Here is a 13,345-nt window from a genome sequence, read left to right as displayed (position 1 = left end):
ATAGTTAAAATATAAGAATAGAAATTAGAATTTCTTCACAGATTTTTTTACATTATGCTGTTTTGTGTAGGACAGAACAACAAACATTACCTTTATCTTTATTCATTATTTAAAGAAAATTTATAATCGATGATTGGACCTCCTTAAGTTTCCCTGTCCAGGCCTTCGGGTCTTAGTCCACTTCTGGTATTAATAGTAGTAAAAGATTTGACATCATGATTAGGGCTTAATACACTAGAAAATAGAAGGTTAGTATAGATGTGCTATTTGTTTATAAATTATTAAATGGGCTCACAAACTATCGGGAATTTTTACAAAGTATTGGTTTAAAGGTTTTTACATTTAAATTTAATTTCACGTAGACATTTTGTATAAAAATTGTCTAAATGTAGTTATTATAAACAGAAAACTTGTAGAACACCTAGTACACATATATATTTGTTTAGTTTAATTATAATTGTATTTTTATTATTGAATTAAATAATTTGATAAATAATTTTTACCCAACGGGGTATTGAAATGAATAAATAAATAATAACAATAATAAATAATTAAATTTTCATTAATTTACAGGAAATTTGTTTTTTATTTTTGACAGTATAAATGGTGAAGAGTTGTACCGAGATATCCTGCGCCTTCATAAGTGTTGGAATGAAAAAAGACAAGTAATCTGTAAATAAAATAAAATAAAATTTTGTTTTACTAGCATTTATTTACCTTAATGGCAATAATTCGTGACTATAATTATTGCCAATAGTTCTTACGATAAAAAATTTTCGTCGTTTCTTGTGGTTAATTTTTTTTTAAATAGTGTTTTTGTAAAAACGAATATTTTTTCTCCAAATTACGATTGTGATAAGCGTATTTGATTATTGTGAGTAATTTTACACAAAAAAAAATTTTTTAGTATATTTATACATCTATCTTGAGATTTTTTTTTTCTCAAAAAATGTTGAAAATTTTAAATAATTTATGTTAAAATCTGACCCTTAACTTGCCCACGTGAGGGTTTTCAAATATGCAACGATTCAATAAAATATTAACTTTTTCAACTTAACCTTTGAAAATGTTCCGGAAAAACTGACACTTTTATATATATCTTAAAATAAGCTTATGCAATATAAATTAATTTGAAATATTAATTGTCCCCACGAATTATTTTCTATGTGTATTTAACAAATGCTATTTTAGTGTTTAAATTTTCGATTTAATATTTTTCATTTTTAACTTTATACTGCTATAGTTTTTTGAAAATATTATGGATTAATACAACTTTCTTATGATAAATACTAGTGAGGTTGCGCCACAGTGTGAACGTGACATAGTTGGGACAAGTATAGATGATATCTGAAGGTGATAAAAATCACTATTATATGAAACCCCGATGAATATTTGTAGATAGTGTTAATTTTATAAAATTCGGTGAATTATTTCAAAAACAATATTAACTCCCATTTCCTTATTAAATTCTGATTAGTAATTCTTTGATTTTTAGAATAATATATGAATAAATACTTATTATAATAGTTCAATTCAGTATGAAATTGATATTTAATAATTTAATATTGTAATTTTTAAGTAGAAACTTTAAAAAAAAAATTAAGTATTATATTTTGTTACTTTGTACCGTACATCACAATAATTTGTAGATAAAAAGGACAATTTAAGATAATTAAAGAATTCAAAGTTGTTTTATTAATCTTATAGGAGGTAAATTATTCAAAATTAGTTTAACATCATATTCAATGTATGTTAATATTCATTTATTTTTTATGAATATCAGTGTATCCCCCTTGTCAAGTATATTGAAAACAAAAAATCTTTTTAAAGTTATATAAGTTTAAAGTCAAAATAAATATTTTCGAATAAAAAAATAAAGGGATTGGTCCTCTTTTACCCTTTTTTCAATATTCCGATGAAGTAATTAAACTAAATAGCTAATAAACTAATAACTTTAAATTAAATTAAACTTAAAGTAATAAAATAATTTCTTACAAACACTTTAATATAAGTTTTTAACAAAAATTTATTAAAATTGTTTGAATATTTCTTTATTTTTTTCTGTAAGTTAAATATTTGTTTTCACTATAAAAACAAGTCCAGATATGAATTTAAAGTTTTACAATAGCTTTAATGAAATATATATATATATATATATATATATATATATAAATGTCAACACTTCTGGAACATTTTCAAAAGTTATGTTGAAAAAGTTCTATTTTTAATACGCATGTTTAAAGTTTTGAAGAATAATGTCCAATTTTTAAAAAAAAGTATGTTGAATGAATGAAATATATATATATACAGTGCAACCTCAATATAACGAACCTCGATAAAACAAATTCCTCGATTTAACGAATTTTCTGAAATCCCCTAGAACTCTCCGTAAGAGCTAATGCAAAATATACCTCGATATAACGAATTTTCAATCACTGCAGATTTAAACAGAAATTGTCATTTACCTTAATATAACGAATTTTGACAACATATAACCTCTATATAACAAATACTTCCAATCGATCACACCTAATTGCACAAGAATTCCTGAAAATGAAGTTGAGGAATGTGAATTGACAATTAATGATGCTCGTAGAGCTCCAAATGTAATGAAATCTGTATTTCTGCAAAAAAATGGTTTGAGTAAGGGTATAGTCAAATCAATAAATGAATTAGATTGCGCATTAGATATGATAGCTATCACTACTTCCAAGCAGACGACAATATACGATTTTTTCTCTATTAAAAACGAAAAACCACAAGACTAGGATGCCATGTTAATTTTTTATTACATATGTATTATGTATCTATTCTGATTACATATTTTTTTAGAAAAATTTACTATTATTATTTTATAAGAAAACTGTGATGATTTTTTAAATAAATATTGTTTTTTTTTAACTTCTTTTTACTGTACAAATAGTGAAAACAGTTCGTTATACATAACAGGATAAGTAGGTAAAAGTTCGAAATGCTGAGGTTAATAATGTTTTTTGCTCGCCTCGTTATATCGAACCTCATTATAACAAATTACTCGATATAATGAATATTTTCTAATCCCCTTCAGCTTTGCTATATCGAGGTTGCACTGTATATATATATATAGTTTTTATCTTAAACAATTTTATTAATTCATACATTTTTTAAAAATTTATAGCAATATTATGTTAAATTATAAAATACAAAATCAAGAATTGTTTCATAATAATAGCATATCTTTGAATATGGTAGCCATTTTTACTAAGACAAGTCTAGAGGTTAATTTTATTTTAAATTAAAGTATATTACATACATCTTAAATTAAGATATATATATATAAGTGTTAGTATTTTCAAAAGTTAAGTAGAAAAAGTTCATTTTTTGTTAAAAAGTTGCAATTTTGAAAATTCCCATGTGGGCATGTTAAGGGTTAGATTTTTCACAAAAATTATACGAAATACAGGTTAATACTTAAGGTATTTACAAAAAATAAAATGTATTTTTATAAGTCCATTTTTAAAAAATGATAGGTAGTGTTAAGAAAAAAATTATCGATTTTTACAATTGTAATTTTTTTGGGATTTCCTCCATTTACGGGAAATGGGGGAATTGTTTCAGTTTTGAAGTGTAATGTATTCGACTAGATACAATTTGTGACCTTTTGACATATCGTAGAATGAAATCGGTTTAGTGTGAGCTGAGAAAAAATGGTAACAGACACAAAATAAATAAAAAAAATAACATCATAGTAATATTAATACCTTCTCAGCTTCGCATTGAAATTAATATTTTTTCATCAGGTATTCTTTTATGACAATCCAAGAAAAACCTAAGTGCAAGAAGAGTTTGAAATAGACTACTCATAAGTGTTAAGATTACTTTTTTTACATAATTTTGTATATGTTCTGGTACAACTGCGTTTTACAAACTAACATCATATTGAAGATTTTGAAATGTACCACAAGGTTAATATAAAAAAATTGTCCCACGCGACTGTTTCACTATGAGAAATTGGTTGTTAAAGTTGAAAAATTCACAATTCTTTTTAGTAAAAATATTTTATTTAAAGTATGTACTTCTAAAATTAAATATCTACACAAATAATAGATAGAATTTGATTTTATACTAAATTTACCAAAATATACTTTGTTAAATCACATTTTTGCGCTGATTTTAAATCTTTTATTACATTTTTGTGATTATTACTAATTAATTTCTATGTAACTTTTGGTATTTAAATAGATGGCACAATTGAAATATTTAAAACTATATTCCGTATAGCTATATCCTATTGTAATTTATAACATACTGATATTCAGAAATATTCTGTGCCAAATATCATCTCTGATTTGATATGTTTTTGAATTTTATTTTAATCTATATTTTTTTATATGTTCAGACTTGTTTTAAACTAATTAGTAATAATGTCAAAAATCATAGGTGATTAAAAAAATCTAATTTCAGATTTAAAATCAGCGCAAAAATTTGATCTGGAAAAGTATATTTTTGACTCTCAAGAAAATCTTTGTAGACTATTTATTTATAATTAACAAAAAATTATTTTCTGAAAAATTTAATTCAAGACCTTTAATTTTTATACGTGTTTGCCATAAAAGTAACAAAATAGACTACTTAATTATTTTTTATATTTTCTCCATAAAAGTTGCAATATTAAATTATTAAATATCAATTTCATACTAAGTTTAATTACTATAATAAATAATTATTCATATATTACACTTATAAATCATAAAACTTATAATTAGGATATAAATAAGGAAATAAAAGATCATGTTGCTTTTGGAATAATCCACCAATATTTTTAAATTAACCACTAGCTACAGATATGCAACGAAGCGTTTCTTATGTTAGTGGTTTTAATCACTGTTAAATATCATCTATACTTGTCCCAATTTATGCCACGTCCCCACTGTGCTACCATTTTTTATTTTATTGACAGTCAAAACTGACTTGTATTGATAAGAATGATGTAAATTGATAATCAATAACATAATATGTTATTGTTAAAAAAAAGATCATATTATGATCTTTTTTTTTACTACCTTGATCTTGTAGGAGATATCACTATTAAAATACTGGCATTATCAATTAAAGCTTTTTATTATAGAATTTGCAATGCTCAAAATCATATAAAGAACATATCAAACTCTTGTATACAGAACTAGGCTTAAGGACTTCGCTGCTCTAGAATAAATCATAGATAAGGCATCTATGATTTATTCTATGATATTTTTTATTTATTTGTTTTTTTTTTTGTTAATCTTTTTATATAATAAACATTTTCAAATACTCTTACAAGAAATCATTCGGCTTACCCGTACACACCATAAGATGGTACGTTTACTAAATTTTTTATCTAATAATAAATTACCGATCTTTTGGTATTCCTAGTTTTTGATACATATAGTTTGTAATAATGGATATATGAGTTTTGTTTTCTTTCGGTCCTAAATTACCAATACACATGATTTCTACAATTCCACATGGTTCATTAGACTTACATAAAGTCATTTTTAAATCTGCATTCACTGTTGTTAAACAGAACTGTAAAAAAATGTCGATTATGTTTTTATATCAATAAGAAATATCATTTATTCCCAAAATATATCTTGTGAGAAGGGAGTTGATAAACAAAATATTTTTATGACGGATTCATAATTTTGCACTCTTAGCATAATATTTAAATATTATATTATATTGATAATATTTAAACATTTTAAATATTTTTATGTCTCAATAAATTTTAGTTTATTATATTTTTAATGACGAAAAGATCTGCCAAAAAAAAAAAAAAATTATTCTTAAGATTACACAAAAGTAAAATAGATTAGATTTTAACAAAAATTTTAGTAAAAAATAATCTGTAGCATTTTAGAATTTATGTGTTCAGTATTATGATATTGAGCATTAAAATATGAATTGAGAAAAAGACAGAAAAAATAAAATTTTTCCTTGCTAATTATTAGTCAAAACTAGTAACTTTTTCCATAAAATTTACTTATGCTTGAATAAGTGCCTATAAATAAATTAAAAAATTTGATAGATAGAAGATAGCAGATATCTTTGGTATTTATTTATCACAAGTCAATACACGAACTTTATTTGGTATGGCAATTATTGTTAAATTTCTGATATACTGACAAAGTTTAAATTATTATAAATAATTAAAAACTGGTAACCTAACGATTCTTTAAATTAAATTGACTTTTTTTTATACTCGAAGTTCAATAAATTATAAAATGTATTTTATAAATTTTTAATTTTACCGTTAAGCATCAGTTTACTTTGTTCTTAGCCAAATCAGCTGTAATGTTATAAAATACATATTTTATTTTTTAACATAACTTAATAGTAATATATAAGTTTTAAAATTTTAAGTGCATTGATTATTAATATAATCACAGTTATTGGTTTTTTCAATCATTAAATCCTGTGAGATTATATCAAAGTATGATATAATTATGTTAATTACCATTGTATTGCTTTATTTTACTATACTGAATAAAATTTTGTGAAAATCTGACTCTTTACCGACTCACAAGAGGTATCAAAATAAGTCGTCGAGACAATTTTTTGTTGAATAGTTGCAATTTTTGTGATATAAAAAAAATTTATTTTCTATGTACAAATGATTGCTATAGTTATAAACATGCTATTTTTGTTTTAAATTTTATATTTTTAATTTTAAATTACTGTCTTTTTGAAAAATAATAGATCAATATAATTTTTATTTAACGTTTTATACATAACCCTTACTTCCGAAATACATTTTTTTTAGAAATTATACCATTTCTCTCCTTATACAGAGACGTTCAAAACTTTAAATATTCGTATACAGAGTAAAACTTTTTTAATTAAACTTTTTCGGAAATATTTTAAGCTTTAAAAAACTTTATGCATTAAAAAAAAAACTTAATAATTAATTAATGGAGAAATATATAAAATTAAAAAATCACTTTGTATACAACAACTTATAACTTTTTATAACTTCTCTGTAAAAATTACAATACTACATCATTAAATTTTAACTTTATAATAAATGTAATTATATAATTTAAAATGGATCACTTGGGGTTAATCTTATTATATAATAGAACAAGGTAAAAAACGCTTTTCTGGAAAAATCACTTAGCGTGCTCGGATTTTCAAAATTTTTTTTTTCAATAAAAGTACTCGAGCACACGAACGGGAAAATTATTGGTGAAGGTCAGAAAATTTTTGCCGCGATCGTTTTACAATTTCTACAATCATTGAAAAAAACGCTCGCTGACGCCAATGTTTTATGACTTAAGATTTGAAATCTTCACCAGACCCACCCAATTACAATTCTGAGATATCATAAAAAAATCAATTCAATCCGTTCATTTTCATCGTTTTACGAGCTTTTTCCACACGCATGGTTTTAATATGAGCATTGACTCATTTCTGCGCATTTCTTTATTGTTACACTTAATTTGCAAAATACTTATTTTAATAACTATTTAATTTTCTATTCAATTCATAATAAATATATGTCAATGTTGTAATATATGAATTTTGTGTTTTAGTTTATTAACTATCTTTTTTTGATATTATGTTTGTTATTTTTATATATTATGTTTAGTTTATTAAGCATACTTTTAATAAATACTTTTTGTCGATATATTTTAAATATGTTTATAATACAAATTTGTTGATATATTTAATCAAGTTAATTGTTATAAATATCTTTTGTTAAACTTTTCCTTACTGTTCAAATGTACTTATTTGCTTTGAACATTTCTTTTTTATGTCCAGGCAGAGTTTATATTAGGACACTATTTTGAATTTGCGCATAGCACTATATTTTGAATATTTTATATGAATTTTTGATCATCATTTTGATTTTTTGTAAAAAAAATTCTATAGCATGTTTAAAAAGTTAAATAAATATTTAATATTCCTGCAAAACACTTATCGTGCCAGCGTACCCGTATATTCCAACCGGAATCAGTGGCCTACTTACGAGGATGGTCAAAAGAAGTTAACGCGACGAAGACGCGTGAGACTTGTCGGACCCCAGGTCTGGGGCGGAGCCTAGTTATTTAAAATTAAAATTAGATTAAAATTTTTATTCAAAACTAAAAAAAAATGAAATTTTATTAACTCAAAAAGTTATAAAAAATTCACGGATACGTGTTCCAACAAAAATGTTACCATTATCAAATAATATATCATTAAAAATTATTTAAATAAAAATATAAAAACGTTCAAAATATTACTATTGAAATCAAGTAAACATATGACTTCACACCGGTTTGAAGATTTTTCATAATTTTTAATTAAATTTATACTGTATAATTTTATTATAACATAAAATTGTATTAAATGTTATATTATATTTAAAATAAATGAAATATTTAATAAAAAAATAGTAGAAACCTACTAGAAATATACCATTTAATGACACTAATTTTGATATCCACGCTATCACTTTTTACTTAAAATTTTGAAACTAAAAAATTTGTATTCTGCAGTAAAAACTAAACTATTTTGATATACTAATTATAATATTTGACCAAAAATTGAATAAAAAAGGTTTTTGTATTTTGGTGTATTTTTGGTCATAATTACTCAAATTTTATGTTCATTTATAAAACATAAGATGTATACAAGTAGATAATTTTCATGGAAAAAGTTACATACTTTTAACTAATTTGAAAAGAAAATCGTTTTTTTTTTTATCCTTTTCTCGATTTATATTTTAATGTTTAATATTGTAAAATTGAACACGAACATTCAAATTTTCATAACTTTAAAATGCTACAGATAATTTACTACTGAACATTAATTGCAAATTTTTTTACCAAAATTTTTGTTAAATATTCTCTACAATATTTTAATAAATTTTAAAAATATGGAATGTTATGTCTTTTGTATAGTCCTAAATAATAAAAATTGTTTGAAAAATAAATTAACGTAAAATATTAATTGAATCAAAAGTTATTGAATTTGTGTTATATTTGTGGCTAATTTTATGTAACAAATTAAATATACAGAGTTCTTTAAATTTTATGTATAACTTGTAATTTCGGATGGTTATTAATTTAATAACGGATTATCGGATTTAAGAAAAATATTTTTTTTCAGCCCTAATCCTTTTTAATTAACTATATTAACAAAGTAAAAATCAGGGAAATTCTGTTATACATTTTAATAATAAACTCAAAAGGCCTAATAGTGAATTTTGAAATGTTTGAATTTAAAAATGATTTATAGCAAATATTTGTATAAAGTTTTATTGGAACTTTGACAAAAAATTGGATTATATTTTTATGCTTCTTCCCTCTAATAAATTCATCCAATTTTCAATAATGACCATTTTAACTAAAGAACTTTGTGAAACTAATTATAACATCACTTTATGGATTTAGAATTTTATTTATAAAATATATAGTGTCTATTACTAGTAGTGACAGTTATCTAACATGATTACCCATGTAATTACGAAAGAAATGTGTCTTATAAAGACATAATTTTTCATCAACTAAATAAAAATATATTTTGTTTACTTTAATTCTGTTATATTCTGAATTGAAATTCGTTTTATTATTTATTATTAGTCATAAATTGTAGATTATTATTTCTAGAAATTCTAAGAAAAAAAAAATATTATTATTAATCTAATATTGTGATATTATTAAGTAATTTTAAACAGTATAAAAACGTTATAGTCCTAGATCTATTGTTATATTTAGCAAAAAAAAAATATTTTTTATTAAAATAAAAATTATTGTTATTTTTAATAAGTTTTATTTTATCACAATTTTCTTAGTAGGTATTTCTGCGATTGAATATATTTATTTTTCTGGAAAAATTAAATAGGGTTATCTTTAATATTTTTATGGGACACCAAAACATGTAAAATTAACACAAAGTACTTACTTGACAATCTTTATCCAAAATATTGGAAAGAAGAGTTAAGGAACCAGATAAAAAGTCCTGGTTTATTTTTGATACGGGTAAGTTCGTATCTAAACACAAACGTGGCATTTTAATAAATGTTAAAAAACTATTTTAAAAATTTTGAACGAATAGACTTGTGAACTGTTTTCGACTCAGGTGCCTATATTATTTATTGTATTTCAATTGATTCCTTTTTTTTACAGTCTTTATTATCTCAATTTTATAAAAAAAATTTTTAAAAATATCCACACGTTACTTAATAAATAACTATTATATAATTTGATTTTTTAATATAAATTATTGCATAAGTCAGGTAGGTAGAACTATAAGTCACGATAAAAAAAAAGTAAAATAAAGTAGGGATTTAGCAAAGTAGAGTTGAGACAATAAATAAAATTACTATAGAAATTAAATTACAATTAATTAAATTACATAATTTGCAAAATTTAAAAAAAAGAACCACAGTAGGGATGTGGTATAGTTGGATTCAGTATAGATGATATCTGACAGTTATTAAAATTACTATCAAGAAGCGTTTCGATACAAATCTGTAGATAGTCTTTAAGTTTAAAAAATTAGTTGATTATACTAAAAGCAAAATTAATTCATATTTCTATCGTCATTCTTAATTAGTAGTTGATATATAAGTATAATTTATGAATAAATTTCTATTAAAGCAATTCAACGTAGTATGACTTTGATATTTAATAATTTAGTATTGTAATTTTTTCGGAGCATTTAAAAAATTGAAGGACTTTTCACAGATTTTAGCTTTGATGTGAAGCTGAGAAGGTATTAATTTTACCATGATGTGTTTTTTTTTATGTCTGTTACCACTTTTTCTCAGCTCTCACTGGACCGATTTCTTTCAACAATACGCCAAAAGATCACAAATATTATCTAGTTGAAGACATTACCCTTAAAAATTGAAAAAATTTCCTTCGTTCCCCATAAATGGGGGAAACCTCCAAAAAATTACAAATTTAAAAATCGCTAATTTTCGAAATTTTTTCAATTTTTTTTACTTAAAACTGCCTTAACTTTTTTAAAAATCAACAAACCAACATCTTTTTTTTTATACTAAAACCTTTAAATATTTCTCTTTCATTTGATATTATCTTTTTGAAAATGTAACACTTAACCTATTCACTGGGGGGGATTTAAAATAGCAACTTTTTTACAAAAACTAACTTTTTCAACTTAATTTTTGAAAATGTTCCGGAAATACTGCGTCCTTTAAACATATATCAAATTAAAGCTTNACAAAAACTAACTTTTTCAACTTAATTTTTGAAAATGTTCCGGAAATACTGCGTCCTTTAAACATATGTCAAATTAAAGCTTATGTCATGTACTATAAATTTGAAAAAAAAAAAATTTCCCGAAACCTATCTTCTATGCGCAAATGGCTACCGTATTCAAAAATATGCTATTTTTGTATTAAAATTTTGGGTTTTGTATTTTATTTTATTTTAAAATATCTTATTAGGGGAATACACTGACTTTCATGAATATTACATAATTTAATTGACATAGAATAAAGTTCATAAGACATAAGAAATTAAACTTATTAAAAATTTTTTACTTTTTTAAAGTCGAAAAAGTAATTTTTAAATTTGAGTTAGTTTAAATAGCTAATTTTATCATGGGGCGAAAGCAACGAACAGTTGCCTAATAGGTAACACTTGTGTCTTTCAAACTTAGGATACGAAGTTAAAATCCGTCTGTGGCAATTAATATTCTGCTTTTATTTTGAGTTAGAATAAAATTTTCAAATCATTTGATATTTATCTCATTTAGATTCATAACTTCAATAAACATAGAGGATCCTATCACTATAGTCTCCCCTCGTGAAAAGAAATTTATATTCATGTTAATATTATTTTACTATGTGGTTCTTTTTGTGGCTGCGATTTATTTTGCCAACACTCACTAGACCTACTTTTTTCAACGATACGTCAAATGATTACAATTCGTATTTAGTTTAAGTTATTACTCTTAAAAATCGAAAAAATATTCCTTATTCAAATAGAAAGTAGCTTAACCAGATTTTCCCATACAAACATTTAAAATCATTAATTTCTAATATTCTTAAAGTATTTATTGTCGAATTAGATTTGAAATGATAAAAGTATTCAACTACAAAAGTAAATAATTTTACTTTTAATTTATTAATTTTTTAACTCTATTTGTGTGTGCTACTACCAGTCTATAATATTCCAATTTTTTTTGTAACATATTGTTATATAATTCATAAATTTAAAAAAAAAAAATGATTTTTAGTTTCACCTGAATTTAACGATGGATTTTTACAATTATAATCAAATTTTATAATACGCTCAATTGAGTAAATCTTTTTAGCAACTTTTTTTTATTGGTTTTTTTAGATATATAATTATTAAAATTAATTAAATTCTGAATATTTCCATTCTAGAATCTTTTTAAACAACAAAAGTTAATTAGAAATGATTACTATGATTTTTATTTAAGTGATTTATTACAATAAAAATATAAAAAAAACGAACTTTTCTGATAAATGTACTGTAAATAGTAATTATAAAATTTCCTGATTGCATATTAATTTTAACAATTTCATTTTTTTCTATTTAATAATTTCAATTTCAAACTTGCAAGTTGAGCTAAAAGTTATGGTAATAAATTAATTTTTTTTTTATTAAAACTTTCACTTTAAGAACAAAAAAATGTAGGTTCAAAATGATTACTTTTAACATATTAAAAATGAAAATCAATAATAATATGAAAACAATTAATTTAAAAAATTATATAATATATAATTAAAAGAATTACTAATCTGGGTATAATTAAGGAAATAGGAGATCATGTTACTTTTGGAATAATCTATCAATGTTTTAGAATTAAACACTATCTACAGATTTGCATCGAAGCGTTTCTTATGATAGTGATTTTAATCACTGTCAGATTAAATTTATACTGGACCCTACTATGCAACGTCCCCACTATGCCGCGACCCCACTGTGCTGGTTTTTTTTTAACATCTAAGAGATCCATTTGAAAACTAATTTTTCTATAACAAATGTGTTAAATAATTGTTATTCCCCTTAAAAATATGTACTTATCACATGTAAACTAACATTTAATACATTTTTCTTTGTTATTAATAAAGTAACAAAGATGTCTAGTCCATTTAATTTATTTTATGCTGTAACTTGAGGATCATCACAACTATTAGTTTATATTATAATAACTATTTATTTAAAAATTATATTTAGTCTAAATTTTAATTACCACTGTTTCATGAATGTAATATATTATTTAAAAAAATTTCAACAAAAAATAAACTCTTATAGCATTATCATTTAAACATAGTATTTATAACTAACAATGAAAATTGTAATATTTAATAAATTTATGAGTATTATGAATGAGTAATATAAATTTA

The 13,345-nt window shown here is 22.9% G+C and overlaps 1 protein-coding gene across 5 annotated transcripts; it reads right to left on the bottom strand.

Moving 5' to 3' along the window:
- Window positions 1–437: 437 nt before the first annotated feature.
- On the bottom strand, window positions 438–10,106 carry LOC126893734 (macrophage migration inhibitory factor homolog). Of its 5 annotated transcripts, XR_007701261.1 has the most exons (6): window positions 9,904–10,106; window positions 5,372–5,544; window positions 3,868–3,980; window positions 3,741–3,808; window positions 3,638–3,676; window positions 438–670 (listed from the first exon to the last, which is right to left on the bottom strand). XR_007701261.1 is itself a non-coding variant. In XM_050664189.1 (4 exons), exons 1-4 carry the CDS (start codon window positions 10,009–10,011, stop codon window positions 586–588), a joined length of 525 nt encoding a protein of 174 aa, XP_050520146.1. In that variant the 5' UTR covers window positions 10,012–10,105; the 3' UTR covers window positions 438–585. The 5 variants fall into 5 exon arrangements, 1 of the variants encoding a protein (XP_050520146.1); XR_007701262.1 differs by lacking the exon at window positions 3,638–3,676; XR_007701259.1 differs by lacking the exon at window positions 3,868–3,980 and having other exon boundaries at window positions 9,904–10,105.
- Window positions 10,107–13,345: the final 3,239 nt, after the last annotated feature.

This window comes from Daktulosphaira vitifoliae, unplaced genomic scaffold, assembly GCF_025091365.1.
Source record: "Daktulosphaira vitifoliae isolate Bord-2020 unplaced genomic scaffold, ASM2509136v1 Scaffold_1, whole genome shotgun sequence".
Lineage (NCBI taxonomy): Eukaryota > Metazoa > Arthropoda > Insecta > Hemiptera > Phylloxeridae > Daktulosphaira > Daktulosphaira vitifoliae.
The sequence above is the reverse complement of the archived record's forward strand: the minus strand, read 5'-3'. Positions and strand labels throughout refer to the sequence as shown.

Bases quoted from the DNA above. Each gene is read 5' to 3' on its own strand.
- LOC126893734 (XM_050664189.1), bottom strand. From the start codon at position 10,011: ATGCCACGTTTGTGTTTAGATACGAACTTACCCGTATCAAAAATAAAC. The intron at 5,545-9,903 runs GTAAGTACTTTG...ATTTTTTTACAG, and splicing joins TTTTGGATAAAGATTGTCAA to TTCTGTTTAACAACAGTGAA. The intron at 2,625-5,371 runs GTAATTTATTAT...ATTTTTTTGCAG, and splicing joins CTAGGAATACCAAAAGATCG to AAATACAGATTTCATTACAT.